At 39.0% G+C, this 22,820-nt stretch overlaps 1 protein-coding gene across 1 annotated transcript in view; it reads left to right on the top strand.

Moving 5' to 3' along the window:
• Positions 1–22,815, top strand: part of LOC126379684 (uncharacterized) — a 57,783-nt gene extending 34,968 nt beyond the window's left edge. Inside the window, exons 37-66 of the mRNA XM_050028502.1 lie at positions 909–953; positions 1,776–1,817; positions 2,139–2,186; positions 2,317–2,544; positions 2,973–3,125; positions 3,657–3,758; positions 4,276–4,323; positions 5,330–5,479; positions 5,651–5,695; positions 6,144–6,185; positions 6,612–6,659; positions 6,969–7,187; positions 7,403–7,555; positions 8,597–8,695; positions 8,987–9,034; positions 9,167–9,316; positions 9,902–9,946; positions 10,510–10,551; positions 10,668–10,715; positions 11,441–11,659; positions 12,008–12,148; positions 12,895–12,993; positions 13,619–13,666; positions 14,485–14,628; positions 15,397–15,441; positions 16,701–16,745; positions 18,418–18,465; positions 18,829–18,876; positions 19,518–21,572; positions 22,299–22,815. Of these exons, the coding sequence (XP_049884459.1) occupies positions 909–953; positions 1,776–1,817; positions 2,139–2,186; positions 2,317–2,544; positions 2,973–3,125; positions 3,657–3,758; positions 4,276–4,323; positions 5,330–5,479; positions 5,651–5,695; positions 6,144–6,185; positions 6,612–6,659; positions 6,969–7,187; positions 7,403–7,555; positions 8,597–8,695; positions 8,987–9,034; positions 9,167–9,316; positions 9,902–9,946; positions 10,510–10,551; positions 10,668–10,715; positions 11,441–11,659; positions 12,008–12,148; positions 12,895–12,993; positions 13,619–13,666; positions 14,485–14,628; positions 15,397–15,441; positions 16,701–16,745; positions 18,418–18,465; positions 18,829–18,876; positions 19,518–21,572; positions 22,299–22,462 (4,811 nt within the window). The 3' untranslated portion in view covers positions 22,463–22,815. The remainder of the gene's footprint in view (positions 1–908; positions 954–1,775; positions 1,818–2,138; positions 2,187–2,316; positions 2,545–2,972; positions 3,126–3,656; positions 3,759–4,275; positions 4,324–5,329; positions 5,480–5,650; positions 5,696–6,143; positions 6,186–6,611; positions 6,660–6,968; positions 7,188–7,402; positions 7,556–8,596; positions 8,696–8,986; positions 9,035–9,166; positions 9,317–9,901; positions 9,947–10,509; positions 10,552–10,667; positions 10,716–11,440; positions 11,660–12,007; positions 12,149–12,894; positions 12,994–13,618; positions 13,667–14,484; positions 14,629–15,396; positions 15,442–16,700; positions 16,746–18,417; positions 18,466–18,828; positions 18,877–19,517; positions 21,573–22,298) is intronic.
• Positions 22,816–22,820: the final 5 nt, after the last annotated feature.

Below are 22,820 nucleotides of genomic sequence, written 5' to 3'. Positions count from 1 at the left end.
CTAAAATAAATTTATTTATAAAAAAAGGTACACCAACAGCTTATATAATAAAATATTTAATAAAATAAAAGTTACATCAGGAATTAGACTGTTACATAAGCCAATTATAGGTGTACACAACATAATAAATTAATTAATACCACGTCCCGAGGGCTGGCAGCTACTTTTGTCAAAGGGTTAGTTTAGCTGTTCAAACGACCTCCGTGGTCCAATGATTGAGCGTTGGGCTCACGATCCGGAGGGCCCGGGTTCGATTCCCGGTGGGGACATATCACAAAAATTACTTTGTGGTCCCTAGTTTGGTTAGGACATTACTGGCTGATCACCAGATTGTCCGAAAGTAAGATGATCCGTGCTTCGGAAGGCACGTTAGGCCTGGTCCCGGTTACTACTTACTGATGTAAATAGGTAGTCGTTATATGAGCCATGTCAAGGGCCTTTGGCGGCTCAATAGTAACCCTGACCTTCATCAGTGGTGATGAGGTTGGTACTCCACCTCACAACCCACGAGATAGAAGAAGATGGTGTTGAAAGGGGAAATGCAGCCAGTCTTTTGGGCACTTAGCCTCGGTGTGATGCTTTGGAGGAGTTTTTCTATTTGTAGAACTGTATGTTGTTTTGTGTGCAATAAATAACTTATTCGTAAAAACCGACAGAGGGATTGTGTCCCCTAACATGATGGGCTAATGTTATGGGCGATAGACTGATCCCTTATCACCATAAGGTTCATCATATCCAGCTTACGACATCGTATCAACAGTGGCTGCAAGTTGTCTTTGACTACTTGTGGCTCTGCCCACCCCATTAGAGATTACGGGCGTGAGTTTATGTATGTATGTATGTAAATAACTTATTTAGCAACCATGCAATAGACCCGGTAGTATTAATACCATGATTTGTTTTTTCAGCTCTCATACAATCACTCACTGTTATCTACGATATAACAGAAATCGGTAAGTACTTTTTCATCAACTTCCAGTGGAATAAAACTACTTAATCATAATCATTTATTTGTGAAACATATTATGTTACATCACAATGATCTTAGGTCAGGAGCGCACTACGAGTTTTTTGCCGCGCGGCAGAAAAGAGCAGCGGCATAATGGCCCCGATTCCTGCAGACACCGCCTAATTTTATTTAAAGTTATATCCGTCATTTTCATATCCGTCGAAAAGGAAAGGGACGGATGATTCACAGCTCTTAATTTTAGGAAGAATGAGTGAATGAATGAATAACCCGGGCGAATCAAAAGGTACGTCGCTGGTATGCAATCCGTTTGACGTGCTGTCTACTTAACTGTGTCGGGTTATTGACGGATGTACAATTTTTAGACGGTTGTTTTAGATTTGTGCTTAAAATTGACGTGTGTTCCATTTTTATGCTTGTCGATTACCCGTCCCTTTCCTTTTCGGCGGATAAGAAAATGACAGATATAACTTAAAATAAAATTAGATGGTATTTACAGGAATTAGCACCACTGTCGCACTGTAATACTGCGCCGCTGCGGCGGCTCTGCCGTCAAGTGCGCGCAATACAATTTAATGTTTGGTACAGAATTACAGTGCGATATTATGACGCTGCTTTTTTCTGCCGCGCGGCGAAAAACTCGTAGTGCGCGCCTGGCCTTACAATTTATATTTTGGGTTTCAACATGTCCAGCCATACCGGCATAGAAATATTTAACACAAAAATGTCGATTTTGTCGATTTTATTTGACTAGATACATACTTATTTTCAATAAATATTTAACAACATTAATTTTTTTGATTTGCAGACATCGAAGTGTTCATTACATACCTAACAACGATTTCTGAAGGTAAGGTTATATCGTTCGTTAGTTCTAAAGGAGAGACATTACCATACAACATAAACAGCCTAATACGTCCCACTGCTGGGCACAGGCCTCCCCTCAATCAACCGGAAGGGGTATAGCACATACTCCACCACGCTGCTCCACTGAGAGTAGGTGGAGGTGTTTCTACGGCTAATAGCCGGCACCAACGGCTAAACGTGCCCTCCGACACGGAATCATCTTACTTTTTAGACAATCAGGTGATCAGCCTGTAATGTCCTAACCAAACTAGGGACCACAAAGTAATTAATTAATTAATTATGAATATTGTTTTTTTTTTTACAGATTTCGAAGAAGTGATCACGGTTATCATAGAATACACTAAAACAACTAGTAAGTTTAATTGTAATTATTTAAAAATATTACAAATACTTCCACTTATTATCACAGTAAATAATGCAAAAAACTAAATATAACATCTAAATAAATAAGTAAATAAATAAATCTTAAATCGTTTATACAGATTTCGTACAAGCGCTGAAGACACTGAAGAAGGCTACAGGAGGAAAAACAATAATTGAAGCGATCAAACACATCCAACAGAAGAAACCCAGTACATTCACGACGACCACGACGACCACGACCACGGCCAAGCCGCTGAGCGAGACAGAACAACAACTGATCACGATCACACAGACAAACTCTGCGGAGGAGATGCAACAAGTGATTGTCACCATTTTCCAAACCGAATGTAAGTCGAATTCAATTTTAACATCAAAGATTAGAGATTTTTGTAGGTGAACAGTGAAGTCGTCTTTTTGTAAACTTAATTTGAATTAAAAAAAACATTTATTTGTGATTTCTTATTTATTAAATACTTTCGCGCAAACCTACATTCCGGAGAAATGTTTTTCGGAGGATAATAAGACCTAATATAAGGATAATAAGGAGAATAAGACCTAATTTGTAATGAGCTGGTGTTCCCTTCGCGGGTTGGAAGGTCAGACAGGCAGTCGCTTCTGTAAAAAATCGGACCTGTCAAATCTTCAGGTTAGATAAGCGGACCTGGAGATCGATATACCTAGTACTTTGATGAATGAATCACATTTGCATGATTTGTTTGATTTCCTATGTCCAAAAAATGAATGATAATTATGTAACAAGACATATTGTTTACAGCCGTGGATCAAACTCTACAAATACTCCAATCAATCACGAACAAGAAGAACAACAAGGATGTGATATCGTTCCTGAAATTCCTGCTGAAGATAACGGGCACCACCACGCTGCAACAGGCGGTCAACATCCTCAAGAAGACCACCACACAACAAAGTGAGTGTTTCATGCTGACAAAAAACTACATCACTAATTTAAGAGCCACGCTCTTGTCGGCGTAGCATTCTCCATGCTTCTTTTTAGGTGAAAAATAGGGCAGTGGTTTCCCTCTTGCTTTCCGCCCCGCAGTACTCTGCCTGACGCGAGTGGGATGGCGCCCCGAGTAGTACGTATATTTCAAAACCGTAATAGGGCTCCTGTCCTCTGCTTCTGAATAGTACTGACAGTTACTGCCACCCTCTGACAGGTTCCAAGTTACAGTTCCTGTCTTCTATCGTGTGTGTTGTGAGGTGGATTACCAAGCTCATCAACCCTGGTGTCAGGGTTACTATTGAGCCGCCAAAGGCCCCTGATGTGACTCATGTAACGACTACGTACTTACATCAGTAAGTAGTAACCGGGACCAACGGCTTAACATGCCTTCCGAATCACGGATCGTCTTACTTTCGGACAGTCCTTGTAACTTGTCCCTTCCGTGTTGCATTGCCGCACCGATGGTTTCCATCTTTACTTTTCTCTTCGTTTCAGTTTCCGTGTTGGAGTTGCTGAAGCGCATGATACAAGTGTCCGGGCATGAAGACATCGAGGACATCTACACACAACTCGTCAAGTTGGCCGCCGGAGCTAAAAGTAACACGACAGATCATAGAAAACTATATTATTATTATTAATAATAGCCCTCAATGTCCCACTGCAGGGCAAAGGCCTCTCTTCCCTTCTTCCACTCCCTGTCCCCAGCTTGCTCGCGCCACCGTTTCGAGAAGCGGTCTAACTCGTCGCGCCATCTTTTCCGTGGCCTTCCCCGACGTCTGACAGCATTTGCAGGAACCCACTCTGTAGCTTTTTTGGCCCAGAGGTCATCGGGCATTCGGGCAACATGTCCAGCCCAGTCCATAGAATACTATTAAATGATAATCTTTCCGATTCAGTGCCCGATGGGTTACAAAGACCACATCAAAGCAATTCATCTAAAAAAATAATATTGCAATTTGACATTTGCGCATATAAAAGTAAGTGCGCAATGCAGACAATTGACAAATAGCAAAATTGCTTTTTTAGATGAATTGATTCGATGTGGTATTTTTAACCGTTACGGATTTAGCAACTTAAAGAATGTTCATTTTAAAACGATTACTTTCTGTCGCAGATTTGGCTGAGGCGCATGAAATATGGGTTGAGAATGACGGCATGTCAGGTAACATTCATAATCATTTATAACTAAACTGGTATAAGGATTGATTTACCACTGCCGTAGATACAGCGCTTGATGCAAAAATGCGGCAAAAACTTAGCGCTTGTTTAGCTATACATTCGTACACAGCGGTATATACATTCAATAAAATCGTGTCAAATTAAAGTGATGTTCAATCTACGATAGTAGTAAATCTATGGGTATAAGTAATACAGTGTTATTGCCAATATGTAAACGATTTGGAAAAGCGAAAGTAAGTGTGATAAAAATTGTATGAGATTGATATAAGGTGACATACAAAAACATAACATAAACAGCCTATACACGTCCCACTGCTGGTCACAGGCCTCCCATCAATTAACCGGAGGGGGTATGGAGCATACTATATGGAGCATATTTTTTTAAAAAAAAACGTAGTTTTAGACGGATGAGACGTTCGTTATGTAAAAATTGACGATTCAAAGTGTAACTATGTTACCTACTGAATAAAGATATTTTAGAATTTGAATTTGACTCCACCACGTTGCTCCAATGCGGGTGACATGTCAAACCCATATTATATATTTTTTCAGTGTCGTATTTGGTAATCGATTGCAATGTCGGACTTTACAGGCTACGATACGAGGCTTTAAAGATGTTATTATACGATAGATGAGTTTTTGAATGATAAATTGTAATGACACTAATATTCCAATTTGTCATGTAAAAAATCATTAATTTTATTCTGCAATTAATGCTCAATAACTGTTTCCATTTACCTATTGTCGTATTTTTCATGATGCATGTATTTAAATAGATAATATACTAGGTACTTACTTAAAATTTTGTGCGCCGCAAGGCAAACATGAAGAACTTATAATGTAAACACTGTCATCTGTATTTATATTACTCATGTTTAAGCAAATAAATTATCTTTATCTTTACGTTCCCCAAAAACAATATGGATGGCGCTGTGAAGATGATCCCCTAGCTATGCCTATATCTGTTACTAATGCTTCGCCTCCTTCAGATACCCTGCAAGCGTTCCAATTCCTGCGTCAACTGACGGACCAAGAGGACATGATCGTGTTTCTGCAGACCCTCATGAAAACAGCTAACGTCAAAGACATCGCACGACTCACCGCTGTCTACAGACAACTCGTAGGAGATGACAAGCTTAGTAAGTTACTCTAAGACACTGAAGAACTGATATCAAGTGGAATTTCCTGTCGGAAAATTCATGGAAATTTTAATGTGCGACGGAAAATTCTACTTGATATCAACTTAGAATCTTGGTTGAAATGATCCCTCAAATATTTCGTTACCATATATATTGTATTTTTTCTTTTAGATGCAGCTCAAGTACTTGTAGTTATCTACAAAATTGTGAAAGTTGGTGAGTATTATTTCATTTTGAATCATCGAAGTCATCATTTCCCTAGCATCATCCCGGTTTCCACAGGGTACGCTTACCTAACCTGAAGATTTGACAGGTCCGGTTTTTCACGGAAGCGACTGCCTGTCTGACCTTCCAACCCGCGAAGGGAAAACCAGCCCAATATAAGTTAGGTCACATACCTCCGAAAATTCATTTCTCGGAAATTTGGGTTTCCTCATGATGTTTTCCTTCACCGCTGAGCACGTGGTAATCATTTATAATCCAAACATGAATTCGAAAACATTTTCGACAATCATTGGTTTAGGCCTGTGCTGAAAACTGTGACCTCAAAGTAAGAGACAAGTGTTCTACCAACTGGGTTACCACGGCTTCATAACTTTTATATTGAGCCATCAAAGTATTAAAGAATATTTCTTATTTTACTTAACATAAAATATGTTTTCAGATCTCTACGAGTTCTTCAGGACTATGACGGAAATCAACAGAGGTAAGAATATAAGTAACAACATGCTATCAAAGACCCAGCCTATACACCTCTCTATCTCTCCTTGGCATTTATTATTCCCATCTGATGGTGGGGTCTGCCTTCTTCGTAATTCTCTTCCACTTCGCTCTATCGGACGTGTCGTTTTCGGAGACATTGCACATACACAGGTCCTTTTTGATCACATCCGCCCATCTTGTTTCACACAGCCTATACACCGTAACGGAAAAAAAATGAAAATTTTCATGTATTTTTCCGACAGGAAATTCCACTTGATAACAGAATCATGGTCTGAATCATCCCCCAAAGTTTTCGTTACGGTGTCACTAACGCTTTCATTGCTATAAAGACTGATGTGTTCTGCGTTTTGAAAAATCGTTTTAACTACATTATAGAAGATAAATTAAATTTGTATATTTTACCTTTCAGAGTTCTTCAAGTCTGTGCAAACCATCATAAAATACACACAAACTAAAGGTAAACTTGTGAAATTCTGTGATTACGTACACATGTTTTAACATACCCGCCAAAAATATATATCGTCACTTGAAAGGCAAAATTACATAAACGCCAAAATATCCTAAAATAGCAGTCCATGTTATAATATGTATTGCTCGCTATAGAGAATGAAAAACAATGTAAACTTACCTACGTTGACGTCATCTAAATTGGATAAATGGGTTAAAAGTTATGATAAAAAGACACAAAAATACTTTAAACTGCTTTTTCTTGAAATTGCATTGTGGCGCTTGCGTAATTTTGCCTTAACGATATATTTTTTTACAGACTTCATCAGCGCTCTAAAGAGACTGCCAGAAGCTACAGGCGAACAAGACGTGATCGCAGCTCTGCGACACATTGCACAAAACAAACCGAATGCGTTCACGACGACCACGACCACGGCCAAGCCGCTGAGCGAGACAGAACAACAACTGATCATGATCACACAGACAAACTCTGTGGAGGAGATGCAACAAGTGATTGTCACCATTTTCGAAACCGAATGTAAGTCGAATTCAATCTTAACATCTACGTTTTAAGTTTGTACATGAATATTAAAGATGTATTCGTGAAATCATGATTTTAAATAAAACTCATTTATTTTCTAGTTAAATAATTTTAGTTTTTTTTTTTATGTTAAAGTTCGATGCAAAAATTGCTTTAAGTTGAAATTTCCTACGTTTTTGTGCAAAAATATTAACTTATCATTTTGTTTACAGCCGTGGATCAAACTCTACAAATACTCCAATCAATCACGAACAAGAAGAACAACAAGAATGTGATATCGTTCCTGAAATTCCTGCTGAATATCACGGGCACCACCACGCTGCAACAGGCGGTCAACATCCTCAAGAAGACCACCACACAACAAAGTATGTTCTTTTTCGCCACTTTATAATTTTACCAAGATACAACAGAAATAATAATAAATACTGGGGGGTTAAAAAGGCCACATTGAAGCAATTCATCTAAAAAGCAATATTGCAATCTAATATTTGCTCGTAAGTAGTGAGGAATGACAAGTAGCAGAAAAAAGGAATAACTTTTTAAATGAATTGCTTTTATGTGGCCTTTTTAACCCTTCTGTATTTTAGTATAAGTAACACACTTTTAATTAAATAGTATTTTAGAAAACCATAGTGACAACGAAATACTTATGCTTAGTTTAGATTTGATGCTTAATTATGATATTTATTTTTTCTTGTTTTCCGCTACGGGTCACGGGTCCATATTATGCACTATATCAATTTTACATATTTGTAATACACTTAATAAAGACCCCCTTACAACTTGAAAAATGTTTAACGTTTATAACAAATAAGTAATTTAATTTTAAATTATTGTTAAGATACTTTTGCGGGTACCCTGACAGGGTGTCACATATTTGTACTTACATATTTACTTACAAGAACTGTATAGCATGTAACATGCTATAAATAATTAAATACATCAATAACTGCTTATCGTACGGTGTGCAATAAAAACTTTGACTTTGGTGAAGGAGACACAATTGTAACTTAAGAGTACGGCGCATGACACAAAAATAGGTTAACATAAATTACTTTTTGCATAGACAAGAGGAAGAACCGGTGGTATAATTTCCGGCCAAGTAGTCAATGCCATTTGTGGCAAATTTACAATAACATAACATAATATAAACAACCTATATACGTTCCACTGCTGGGCACAGGCCTCCCCTCAATCAACCGGAGGGGGTATGGAGCATACTCCACTACACTGCTCCACTGCGGGTAAACAATAAGTCATGTCAAAAAAGGAGGTGTGATGGTTAACACGGCTTGACGAGGGCTGTGGATTCAAGTCCCGTCCTAGTCAGAATTATTCTATTTAATTTACTCTCTCTAAGCACGGGGGACAAAAATCCTTTTAAATTACTTTTATTTTTGTTTCAGTCTCTGTGTTGGAGCTGCTGCAACACATGATACAATTGTCCGGACACGAAGACATCCAGGACACCTACACACAACTCGTCAAGTTGGCCGGAGCCAAAAGTAAAAACTTAGACGTTATTCCAATACAGTGTCCTTAATCATCATCTGCCTACCATTATCCCGTTTCTCACAGGGTCCGCTTACCTAACCTGAAGATTTGACAGGTCCGGTTTTTTACAGAAGCGTCTGCCTGTCTAACCTTTCAACCCGCTAAGGGAAAACCAGCCCAATACAGTCGTAAGACAGAATGTTCTTTTAAAATCCGAACCCTTTTGTATCTGGAAATCACGGCTTTAGGAAGTTAAAAACTTTGCTATCAGGTTTCCTTAACTATCAAAATTTCTGTTACAGCTTTGGCAGAGTCACATCCTACTTGGGTTAAGTTTGACGGCATTGAAGGTAATATTCATATTGAAAAAACTTATAACTTTGAGCGATTCAAAATATGTTACTAATGCTACATCTCACTTTAGATGTGTGTGTCGTAGATTTTACCTAAATAAACTTTTTTTTTATTATTATTATTATTAGATATCTTGGAAGCGCTGCAGTTTCTCCGTAAGCTGACGCAACAAGAGGACTTGATCGTGTTCCTGCAGACCCTCATGAGTACAGCTAATGTCAAAGACATCGGTCAACTCACCACTGTTTACCGTCAACTCGTAGGAGATGACGAAGCTAGTAAGTTTCTCATGATTTTGCATACTAAATTGTATGTATTATCTTGTGTAAGATATTGGTGCCGATTCCAGTACACACCTCCTAATTTTATTTTAAGTTATACCTGTCATTTTCTTATCCGTCGAAAACGAAAGGGACGGATAATCGACAGGCATAAAATTTAAAAAACACTCGTCAATTTTAGGCAGACAATTAAAAGACGCTCCCAAATTTTGCATATAAGTGAGACTCCTTTGGCACGTGTTATTCATTAATTTTAAAATTATTTAATTTTAAACAGGGACCTAAAAAGGCCACATCGAAACAATTCATCTAAAAGAGCAATATTGCAATCTGACATTTTCGCATATAAAAGTAAATGCGAACAAATATCAAATAGCAATATTGCTTTCTTACGTGAATTGCTTCTATGGGGCCATTTAACCCCCTTATTAGCAATCATCCGTCCCTTTTTCGGCGGATAAGAAAATGACAGGTATAACTTAAAATAAAATTAGGAGGTGTCTGCAGGAATCGGAGCCATTATACAACAATGGTTTAAAGATTTCAAACGCGTTGTACGTTAATATATTTTTTTCCCTTCAGGTGCATTCCAAGTACTTCAAACGATATACAATATTGTTCAAGTCGGTAAGCATACTTTCATCTTAATATATAAATGAGTTCCCGAAATTCCCACGGGAACGGGAGTTAGCGGGAAAAAACATTTGTATGAAAAAATCTAAACCGCGTAAGATACGAGTAGATGTTTTCGATCTAGCATGCATGCATACCTTAGTAAATATAAAGTTTAGTTAGGTATAGCTGTATTTTGAAAAATGGAAGTTACATAACATAAACTGCCTATATTCGTCCCACTACTGGGCACAGGCCTCCCCTCAATCAACCGGAGGGGGTATGGAGCATACTCCACCACGCTGCTCCAATGCGGGTTGGTGGATAGCTGTATTTTGAAAAATGGAAGTTAGCGGGAAAAAAAATTGTATGAAAAAATCAAAACTGCATAAGTTAGATGCTTGAAATTTGACATGCACTCCCACACACAGAGAGATCTCTCTTTTATAACACGCCACGCGGACGAAGTCGCAGTCAAAAGCTAGTATTAATAATTAAGATGACCATTAAAGTTTTGGGCTGATGTTAAAGAATGATTCTTAATTTTTGGCTTGCATTGACATTCATTTTGTTTGCAGATCTATATGTATTCTTCAAGACTATCGTCACAATCAACAGAGGTAAGAATGCAAAGCTTTAAAGACAGATCTTTTCACTGGCTGATATTTCGTTTTAAGTTATAGTTTAATTTATTTAAGACTTAAAAATATAAATTTCGTATTTTTCTACGTTTCAGAGTTCTTCAAGTCTGTGCAAATCATCGTTAAATACACACGAACTGAAGGTAAACATATACAATTATTGAATTGTGTAAGAATAACAATTATTGTTTTGAATTAATTGACCGTAGATTGAACATCAGCAAAGTGGGACGCATAGTTACTGTTAATATAGCGACGTTGACAGTACTTTACTTCAGTGCGCGATTAGGCGCCGAATTGGCAACACGGGGAAGTGCGTGGTAAAAACTTGCAAAAATTAAAGCTCAAAGCGAAAAAAGACGGATGAAACATTATATTTCTATAAGTAATGACATTGTGCATGTTATCATAGTATAAACATTTTATTTTTCGCAGGAAAACCCACCAAAATTAGTATTTTAATTTAAAAATACACTAAAACAAGTACTCCCGGTCAATCCGAGACGCAGTATAACCCGACAGCGTTACGAAGCACCACGCGCTAATATACGTAATAACACGATGCATACTTTCTTAATTTGAAACGATATTATTGAATGTATATACCACTGTGTATGAATGTATAGCTAAACAAGAAATAGAAATACTCTTTATTTGCCAAGCGCCAAGTTAACTTCGCACTTTTGTATCATGCGCTGCATCTACGGTAGTGGTAAATCAATATAATAGACAAAAAAAATAATTATCAAAATCGGTTCATAAACGACGAAGTTATCCGCGAACAAACATAAAAAAAAATATACGGTCGAATTGAGAACCTCCTCCTTTTTCGATGTCGGTAAAAAATCAATGAATATTTTTTGTACAGACTTCATCAGCGCACTAAAGAGACTGCCAGAAGCGACAGGCGAACAGGACGTGATCGCAGCTCTGCGACACATTGCACAGAATAAACCGAATGCGTTCACGACGACCACGACCACGGCCAAGCCGCTGAGCGAGACAGAGCAACATCTGATCATAATTACCAAAGTCACAACTATTGTTGAAGTCAGGAAGGTATTCCAAGAAATCTTCGGTAGCGATGGTTAGTTATCATTTTTTTATTACCTATACAGGATGTTCGCTCTCGACATATCCTGGGAGCAAGATATAGGGTGCAAAAGATCGCAAGGAATGGAAATCTGTTATTCGAGCAGGGTTTGACGCAAAAAGCCATACATCCCGAAAGGATTAGAAGAAGAAGAAGATACAGGGTGTTAGTGACATAGTAACGGAAACTTATTTCTTTTTATTTTGGTGCAATAAAATATATTTGTATTTGCTATGCAACATATCAAAAAAAACTTACAAACTGCGGCTACAACTGCCACGGCGATCCCATTTGGCCGGCTAAGTAGTGAACGTGATGCTGAAGTGTCTCCTTACCCCACAGACATCGAGCAAGTCCTGCAAGATATCACAGAGATCACTAAGCAAGATGCGTTGACTTTCTTCGAGTTCCTGTTGAAAATCACCAAAACCACCACTCTCCAGGAGGCGACTGAAGTGATCAAGGCAACCACTGAACAAACACGTAAGTTACTTATTTTATTAACAGCTGAGGGGTTAAAATGGCCACATCGAAGCAATTCGTCTAAGAAAGCAATATTGCTCTTTGACATTTGTTTGCTTTGCGCACTTACTTTTACATTTGTTTATATTGCTTTCTTAGATGAATGCTTCGGTGTGGCCATTTTAACCCCGGAGATTTTTCAATATAATATATATTTATATATTTTGCAATGGACTTTCCATGCTTCCCCAAAATAATACAAATGGCTGTGTACAGAGTTAACGTGATAATTACCTACTTTCTCATTACTCGTTTATATAAGTATTCAAAAATATTACGTAATGACAGAGTCATATAAAAATGATTGTTGCTTGATAATTGGATCTGAGGGCGTTATAAAGGCCACATCGAAGCAATTCATCTAAAAAAGCAATATTGCTATTTGACATTTGTTTGCGTTGTACGCTTACTTTTATATGCGCAAATGTCAAATTGTAATATTGACTTTAGATGAATTGCTTTGATGTAGCCTTTCTAACGATCCTGATTAGTGAAATATGTGGGTTTGAAACAATTATATCGAAATTATTTTCCCCTAAAAAGGTACAGAATGTATTTATTCTAAGTAACTTTTTATATTTTTGACAGCGGTTTGGTATTTACTATTTAGAAACATATTTCGGAAATACCTCATTCATCTATTGCAATGAAGTGGCCTTTTTAACCCCCGGGAGGGTTACATATCTTATATCTTATCTTGTCCACAGTCACTGTCCTGGAGATATTGAGGAAGACCTCAATAGAGAGCGGACACGACAACTTGCAAGATTTCTACATCAAATTGGTACAATTCGCTGGAGTACAAAGTAAGTACAAAATTAAACCACAGAAAAGGATAGTTTCCAACTAGTCAAATCAGTTACTTTTTACTAAACGTCGCTTTTCGTAATCGTTTGCAACTTGTCCAACTCCTTTTGAAATTAGGTTCTTATGAACAGGAGGAATAATTTTTTGGTGCCAGGCCAGCACCAAAGTAACATTTAACCATAAGAATAATAGGTACTACGTATAGAACGGCAACTCTCCGCTCCCCACCAGCGACTGAGCTAGGTTTACCTCACCCCCTCGGTCTTTAGTCTTCAATCGTATGGACGTCAGACGCACACACCGATGCGCGTGTACGATAACGTCAATGTGTAGTGTCTGTGTAAAACGAGTTTGTTTGTATGAAGTGTCCGAGGTGTGATTCAACGTTTGATTTAACATTAAAAATAAGCGATAATTTAGCGTCGTGGTTCACGCCGCGACTTGTGCTGAGTGAAGCCCTTTTATCTCAGGACGTCTACTACCACCTTATGAACATTTCGACGAACACTATTTTTGCATAGTTTTGTGATTTTTTTAAGTAATGTTATTGTTTCGTTTTTGCTTGTGGCGTCCTTATAAAATAAACAATTTTTATTCTATTCTATTCTAAATCTTTATTTTCAGCTCTACAAGAAATATTTGCTGTATACAACAAGTTAACCGGTGCTTCCGGTAAGTGCCACAATATTTTCTATAGAACAGAGGGGTTAAAAACACCACATCGAAGCAATTCATCTAAACGAGCAATATTGCAATTTGACATTCGCATCGCGCATGTAAAAGTAAGTGCGCAATGCAAACAAATGTCAAATAGCAATATTGCTTTCTTAGATGAATTGCTTCGATGTGGCCATTTTAACCCCCCAATTTATGGAAACCGGTCCCGCGACGCGATTAATTCAAACACATGGCGATATATAAAACCGTTCACGCAACCGCGTTTTTTTGATATTCAAATGGTGCAGCGCACTTTTTTTTGTTATTATAAACAATTGCAAAGTACATCGTATACAAGGCTTTAATATACAGGCTGTTAGTGACATTGTAACGAATACTGAGGGGATATCAAGTGGAATTTTCTATCACAAATTTAATGTGTTTTTTTTATAATTTTCAATTCTATACTTTTGCGATGGAATCCACATGATATTAACTCTGAATCATGAGCTGAATTATCCCCCTCAGTGTTCGTTACGATGTTACTTACATCCTGTACAAGTACATTCAGATAGTCATATAAGTACACTGCGGGGGATGATTCATACAATGATTCTGAGTTGATATCACTTGAATTTTCCTGTGGGAAAAGCCATATTTTTTTTGTTCTTTTGTAATTATTTTCAGTTCTATGGTTTTGCGACTGAAAATTCTACTTGATATCAACTCAGAATCATGATCTGAATTAACCCTCAGAGTTTTCGTTACGATGCGCGATGTCAATAATACTCTGTATTTAAAAAAAAAGTTAAATGTAATCATGATGATTCCAGATATCTTCAACTTCATCAGCCTGCTGACGAAATACACGAAGACCAAGGATGTGGTGACAGTCCTCACCACCATACTGCGGGTGACTCACTCCAAAACTATAGGGGAGGCGACACGGATTCTCGCTAAGATCACCAATACCCAGGGTAAGTGTTTGGACATTATTTTATTTGGGTACCTTACAGCCTTTTTTACAAAGCCATACTAGGACTCCTGTCTTCCGCCTCTGAATAGTACTGACAGTTACTGCTGTCTTCTATCAGGTTCCAGGGGGGCTACTCTGGTCGCCATCCCACTCGTCAGACAGAGTACTGCGGGGCGGAAGGCAAGAGGGAAACTACTGCCCTATTTTTCCCTAAAAAAGTAGCATGGAAAATGCTGCACCGACAAGAGCGTGGCTCTTAAATTGATGATGTGACAGCCTTTTTTGCGAAATGGATACTTGTAAATACAAACAAATGCCAATGAAAAGCTACCACAAGTGAGTGAGTGATTACAAAACAATGTGACCACAGAGGTCGGGCGTTGACGGCCGGTTTTTTTTTTGACGTGGCTTATTGTAGTTTTACCGTAGATGGCATTAACTACTTGGCCGGACAATTGGGGAGCGCTGAAGACTCTCACCCGGTACAACGTTTAAGACAACAGGCCTGAGGGTGCCCAGTTGGGCACGAACCTCGGCTCAGGGCGTCGTCTGAGAGGAAAATTATTTGAAAGGATTAATCGACCCTATTGTCGATAGCGATAAGCGCTGAATGAGGGAAATCGTCGACCACGCCGGCGGGGTCGGTATCGGGGTTCTGAAGTGTTTGGTGTCGCGAGCTGATTGGCTGCCTCTATGGCTAGAGTGATCGGGTCGTCGGTTACTCCGGTTGACGGCCGGAGATGATGATGATTAATATTATTTTTTCCAGATCTTATTCAGGCGTTCGTTGTAATTAACGGCGTTACTAAAATCGGTGAGTGTTTTTTTTTTTGTGAATTTACAATTATTTTTACACATTATGACAGAATAGCGAATGATAGGTTGGTTTGGACACGTAGAGTGGATGAAGGATAATAGAATTGCGAAAGCGGTATATAAAGCAATAGTTGATGGTAGGATTGGCAGAGGAAGACCTAGAAGGACTTACATTGACCAAATTGGAGATGTCCTTAGAAAAGGTTAAGTACGATCTACTCTGAACCGGCGTGCGTGTATGAAGCAATTGATGAATGTGGAGGGAGCAAGAGAAGCAAGAAAGGGTTGGTGGAGGTGTTTTTAAGGCTAATAGCCGGGACCAACGACTTAACGTGCCCTCCGAAGCACGGGATCATCTTACTTTTTCGGACAATCAGGTGATTCAAGCCTGAAAAGTCCTTACCAAACAAAGGACAGTCTCACAAAGTGATTTCGACAATGTCCCCATCGGGAATCGAACCCGGACCTCCAGATCGTGAGCCTAACGCTCTAACCACTAGATCACGGAGGCTGTCAAAAACTTTTTTATATGTTATTTCTAATAATAAGTAGGTACTTAATAAAAAGAACATTTTCGTAATTAGGAAGTTGTCAATAACTTCAGACCCAGAGTAAAACTGAAGAAAACAGGCTTAGCGCGAAAAAGACGTGAGATATATCACTGTAATCATTACCCTAAAACATACATACATAAACTCACGCCCCTATTCCCCGAAGGGGTGGGCAGAACTACAAATAATCAAGAAACTATTTGCAGCCACTTTTGATATATAGTCCTAAGGTGGAAACATAAACCGTATGATCATTTGCTCTCACACACTTTTTCTTTTAATTCAATCTTTTTTCTTTTTAATGTGTTTATATACCTATATATTTGTCATGTTTTAAAAATCTTATGTATACCAAAGGGGAGTTGCGAGTCATTCCCAACACAAGTACTCTAGTTACTTACTGGGAAGTCTCGACAACAAACTTCGTTACAATTATGAGAAATAAAACTATTTTTATTTTTATTTTTTATTATTATTTATGATGATAGGGGATCAGCCTATCGCTCTTACAGATTACCCTAAATGAGATTTTTTTATAACACTTCATAAATTACACATAGATTGTTTTACAAACATCGCTAAACGTTAACAGGTTTGTCTCGATGCCTTCTTCTTCGGCATACGCCACGATTTCGCATAATACGTCACGCTTTTTCATATAAGTATTATAAGATGAGTGACCTAATAAAATATTTATTACTTTCAGATATCGTTACATTCTTCCGTATAATCGAAACGTTCGATTATAAAGGTGAGTTATCTTTTTTTATTACTAAGTCTTCTTCTTGTTATCGTGTGGGTCGTGAGGCGGAATACCAAACCACATCAACCCTGGTGTCAGGGTTATTATTGAGCCGCCAAAGGCCCCCGACATGGCTCATGTAACGACTTACATCAGTAAGTAGTAACCGGGATAAACTGCTTAACGCGCCTTCCGAAGCACGGATCATCTTACTTTCGGACAATCAGGTGATCAGCCTATAATAGACAAACTAGGGATCACAAAGTGATTTTTGTGATATGTCCCCACCGAGATTCGAACACAGGGCCTCCGGATCGTGAACAGAACGCTAGACCACTGGACAACGGAGGTATTTATTTACTAAAACTCTCAACACATCATGACTCGTCAATTATATATTTGGACACGGTAAATTATAATCAATTTTACAGATAAAATTAATAGGTAGAATTAAATAGATATAAAAACACAAGAGCTATCTTTATTTTGTAAATGAGTAATTACAGAACGATAAGTAACTACTTAATTTAGTAGATTTATATAATAATAAGATAATAATAAATAAATACTACGGATCTTGACAGACAAAAAATAAATTTTATTATCGCATAATTGTTAATTTGTTTATCTAATCGTGTTGAAGTGTTTTGTATTAGTAACTAGAGTAGGTAAACGAAAATAAAAATATTATCATTGATACTCTAACCCATATTATATTTAACATCAATATATCTTCAATAGATATCATTAATATATTATCATCATCATTAATTTCAGAGCCACGCTCTTGTCGGTGTAGCATTCTCCATGCTACTTTTTATAGAAAAATAGGGCAGTGGTTTCCTTCTTGCCTTCCGCCCCGCAGTACTCTGTCTGACGCGAGTGGGATGGCGCTCAGAGTAGTCTATTTCAAAGTCACACTATCACATCATGAAATGATCAATTCTAAGATCTGGCCACGACACCTACATTATATCAGAATCATTTATTCAACGTAATTATCATGGATAAACTTGTTCAACAGCGACAGGATTAGCAGAACGTAGTGGGTAGCTCACTGGGACGGGCTAACCTATAAAATGCTACTTAGGTTCTATGACGATCTTGTGACGTAGCGAGTAGGCGCCGCTGGCCACTGGTTGGAGGAAGGGGAAATGGTTTCTGGTAGCGCTCTAGCTAGAACATCACCGATTGAGAAATTGGTCGGTGTACTGCGGAACGGAAGGCGATTGGGGCAACCACCGTTCTACACGCCCTATCTATGGAGTAATGGCGATTACTCCACCGACAAGAGCGCAGCTCTTAAATAAAGAGAGAGAAGCTTGTTCAAGGTCAATGTAACATTTTTGGATTTACGTCATTTCGCAAGGTGTTATGGCTGAGGAGAAGAAATGACAAGAAACTGCAATAGCAACAGAGTTCTCTTACTGTTCTTGAATTGGTACCTGGATACAATAGAAGAGGGGTTAGAATGGCCACATCGAAGCGACTCATCTCAGAAAGCAATGTTGCTTTTTGACATTTGTTTGCATTGCGCACTTACTTTTACATGCGCAAATGTCAAATTGCAATATTGCTTTTTTAGATGAATTGCTTCGATGTGGCCATTTTAGGCCCCCAGTTCGGCCATCATTTTGATGCTCTGCACATTAAATTAACGTATTTTTTTATTTATTTACAGACTTCATGGAGATTGTTCGCATCATTGAGAAGTACACAGATACGCAAGGTAAGATACACATACACATAACCAGCCTGTATACGTCCCACTGCTGGGCACAGGCCTCCCCTCAATCAACCGGAGGGGGTATGGAGCATACTCCACCACGCTGCTCCAATGCGGGTTGGTGGAGGTGTTCTTCTTCTTCTATCGTGTGGGTTGTGAGGTGGATTACCATACCCATCAACCCTGTGTCAGGGTTATTGAGTCGCTAAAGGCCCCTGACATGGCTCATGTAACGGCTACTAACTTATATCAAAGCTGGGCAAAGTAAATTAATACGATACATTAAAAAAGTCTAAGGTGTTGCGGCACCCAGTTTAGAAATCGCCGTGCTACAAAGTACTTATTATAATTTAATTATTTTTTCAGATTTCATCGAGGCATTGAAGAAAATAACCGTTTTTACTCGTCAGAAAGGTGAGTTAAACAGGGGGTTAAAGAGGCCACATAGAAATAAGAACTGACAAACCAAAACAACCAAATGACCAACCAGAACAACCTGATGACCAACCTAGCAAATGTAAATTGTTACTGCTCATAAAACACATAAACACATGTTTAAGAATGTTATAAAAACTACTTTAATCAGTAAAGCTTATTATAAAGTAGGAGACTAATAATAATATTAAATGGATTACTTCAGCTCAACACAAGAAAGACAAGAATGTTTGCAATAAAAACTTGGCCCTAAAATACTGAATTTGAAATAACTTTGTAAGTGGATTAAAAAGGATTGTAAAACACTTGATGATATTCGAACAGTAGAGTACTTTTTTTTTATATCCAGGCGGAGGATTTTGAGCTTCTTTATATAAGTGGTGCATGCTCGCCTCGAAATGTTCGTGTACGCATGGCATCCGGAAGTCGGGTCGCACCTTTCCCTCAAAAATGTGCGAAGGGAGCGATGGCTGGCTTTCGCGTCAACTCGTGATCGGGTGCTGCGTATGTGGACAGGCCTGCTTCTGTCAGGGAGCTCATAAAACACTGTTTCTGTGATAAAGTCACATAAACTCTTTATTTTTCACTTTCAATGGACAATGGATACTTTTTTTCCACAGATGCAATCAAGGCCATCCTACAAATACGCGACAGTTGCACCAGATCCAGAGACGGCAAAATCATCATCATCAAGAAATCAGGAACCAAAACAGAAACACGAGAACAAACTAGAACCGAAACAAGTAATTCAAAACAAACTATCAAAACAGAAAACCAGCAATCAAACCAACCACAACAACCAACTGGGCAACCCCGACAACCCAGCAGACAACCTCAGCAACCAAATGAGAAACCAAAACAACCAACTGAACAACCTCAGCAACCCACTGACCAACTGACACAACCAAGGGACCAACCCCAACAACCAAATAACCAACCTCACCAACCAAATAACCAATCTGAACAACCAAATAAGAAACCACAACAACCTAATGATCAACCTCACCAACCAAATAACCAACCTCAACACCCAAATGACCAACCTCAACAACCAAAAGACCAACCTCAACAACCACATAACCAACCTCAACAACCAAATAATGAATCTCAACAACCAGGGCAACCAACTGACAAACCAAATGGCCAACCAGAACAGCCTAATGACCGACCTCACCAACCTGAACAACCAAATAAGAAACCACAACAACCAACTGCACAACCTAAGCAACCCACTGACCAACCAGAACAACCAAATAACCAATCCCAACAACCAAATAACCAACCTGAACACCCTACTGACCAACCGGAACAACCAAACAACCAACCGGAACAACCAAACAACCAACCTCAACAACGAGGGCAACCAACTGACAAACCAAAACAACCAAATGACCAACCAGAACAGCCTAATGACCAATCTCACCAACCAAATAACCAACCTCAACAACCAAATATTCAGCCTCAACAACCAAATAACCAACCTCAACAACCAAATAACCAACCTCAACAACCAAATAACCAACCTCAACAACCAAATGACCAACCTCAACAACCAGAGCAACCGACTGGCAAACCAGAACAACCAAATGACCAACCTCAACATCCAACTGGCCAACCTCAACAACCTACTGACCAACCGGAACAACCACATAACCAACCTCAACAACCAAATATTCAGCCTCAACAACCAAATAACCAACCTCAACAACCAAATAACCAACCTCAACAACCAAATAACCAACCTCAACAACCAAATGACCAACCTCAACAACCAAAGCAACCGACTGGCAAACCAGAACAACCAAATGACCAACCTCAACATCCAACTGGCCAACCTCAACAACCTACTGACCAACCGGAACAACCTACTGACCAACCGGAACAACCAAATAAGCAACCTCAACAACCAAATAACCAACCTCAACAACCAAATGACCAACCTCAACAACCAAATGACGAACCTCAACAACCAGAGCAACCGACTGGCAAACCAGAACAACCAAATGACCAACCACAGCAACCAACTGACCAACCTCAACATCCAACTGACCAACCTCAACAACCTACTGACCAACGGGAACAACCAAATAAGCAACCTCAACAACCAAAGGGCCAACCAGAACAACCAAATGACCAACCTCAACAACCAGAGCAACCGACTGGCAAACCAGAACAACCAAATAACCAACCACAGCAACCAACTGACCAACCTCAACAACCAAATAACCAACCTCAACAACCAAATGACCAACCTCAACAACCAGAGCAACCGACTGGCAAACCAGAACAACCAAATGGCCAACCTCAACAACCTACTGACCAACCGGAACAACCAAATAAGCAACCTCAACAACCAAATAACGAAAAGGGCCAACCAGAACAACCAAATTACCAACCTCAACAACCAACTGACCAACCAGAACGACCAACCGGCAGGCCTCGCAGACAAAAAGGACACCATCAGACAATCGAAATCATAAGGAAATCCAAAAACAATCAACACACGTCAACAACAAATCAAGAAAACTCTTCAACAACAGAAAATACGGAAAGTGAAACGCAATGGAGCAAGGACAGCAAGACTCCAAGACCTGGTCGTGGAACTCCGCCAACGCGACAACCGCAGCCACTGCCAAAGAAGGGAGGGAAACTCAACATCCAACATGGGAGACATGGTGAGTATTTTTAATGATTTTTTTCTGATTAATTCTTTCACAATTTGTAGACTTTTTCATCGGCAGTAGCGATGCTGTCGCGCACCACACCTCACCGAGCTTTCTGTTAGAACGGCGTGATAGGTGATGAGCCTTATCGCCGTCTATAATGGTCGAGCCAACTGTGTTAGTGAAAACGGCACTTAAGATACACTGGGCGTATGTGACATCGTAACGAAAACTTTGAGGGATGATTCAGACCATGATTCTGAGTTGATATCAAGTGGAATTTCCTGTCGCAAAATTTATAAAAAATTTAGTATTTTGTTTAGATTTTTTAGTCCCAAATTGTGTTTTAAGCTGCATAGAACCCAAATTTAAAATAAATACTTAAATAAAAATGAGTAATTATTAAAAAATATCAATGTAATAACCACAATAAATAATAATGTACCCACAAGTCCAGCTGTGCACAGGTGAATTCCGCGCGGGTTAATGGCAACGCGCGCCAATAAAGTAGGCATTACGACCAGCTCAAAATCGGTATTCTTAGACGGCGCTCGAGTTTACTCCAGTAAGGCATGACGTCATTAATTTCGTATTATTATGTTGACAGTATGATATACTTGACTCCAGTCGTAAATGTCAACTTGAAATACCATCATGCTCAGCTGAGGCTGAGTCGAGTGGAGGAAGAGACGAGTGAACATCTTAGATATGGGTCTAACTTTTTCCATTTCTTCCCAGAAATCATTCGCGGTGTTGAAACCACAATGAAGATGAAGTTCCTGGTGGTTCCTCATGGTGAGAAGGGCAAGAACTGCTTCTGTTCGTGCGACAGCACTGCTGCTCCCAAACTGGTACCGCTTGCAGACCTCCAAGAGCTAGACTCCTTTGGGAAAGAAAACTAATTAACTCTACTCGTGTTATCAGATCAAAATCAAATCAAATCAAATTCTTTATTCAGGCAACTAGGCCGACACATTGCATTTTATTACATTAAATAAAATATATAAAAAAAATAATTAACATAAACTGGTTAGTAACTCGAACTGTCACCAATGTTAAGGTGATGAGCTGGCATGCTCTCATCCACCTCTCCAGCAGCGGCGAGTCCCACCGCTCAGACATTGCGCCCAGGATACCGTTAGTGCTGCCACGAAACCGGTTCAGCGGTTATTAATCCGACCCGAAATATTATGCATTTTCAGAGAAATAACCAAATGTATAGTGTGAAAATAAATCCGTTGATTAGTTTACAGTGGACTT

This window comes from Pectinophora gossypiella, chromosome 29 (genome assembly GCF_024362695.1).
Source record: "Pectinophora gossypiella chromosome 29, ilPecGoss1.1, whole genome shotgun sequence".
Taxonomy (NCBI): Eukaryota; Metazoa; Arthropoda; class Insecta; order Lepidoptera; family Gelechiidae; genus Pectinophora; species Pectinophora gossypiella.
This window is presented reverse-complemented; position numbering and strand designations above follow the sequence as displayed.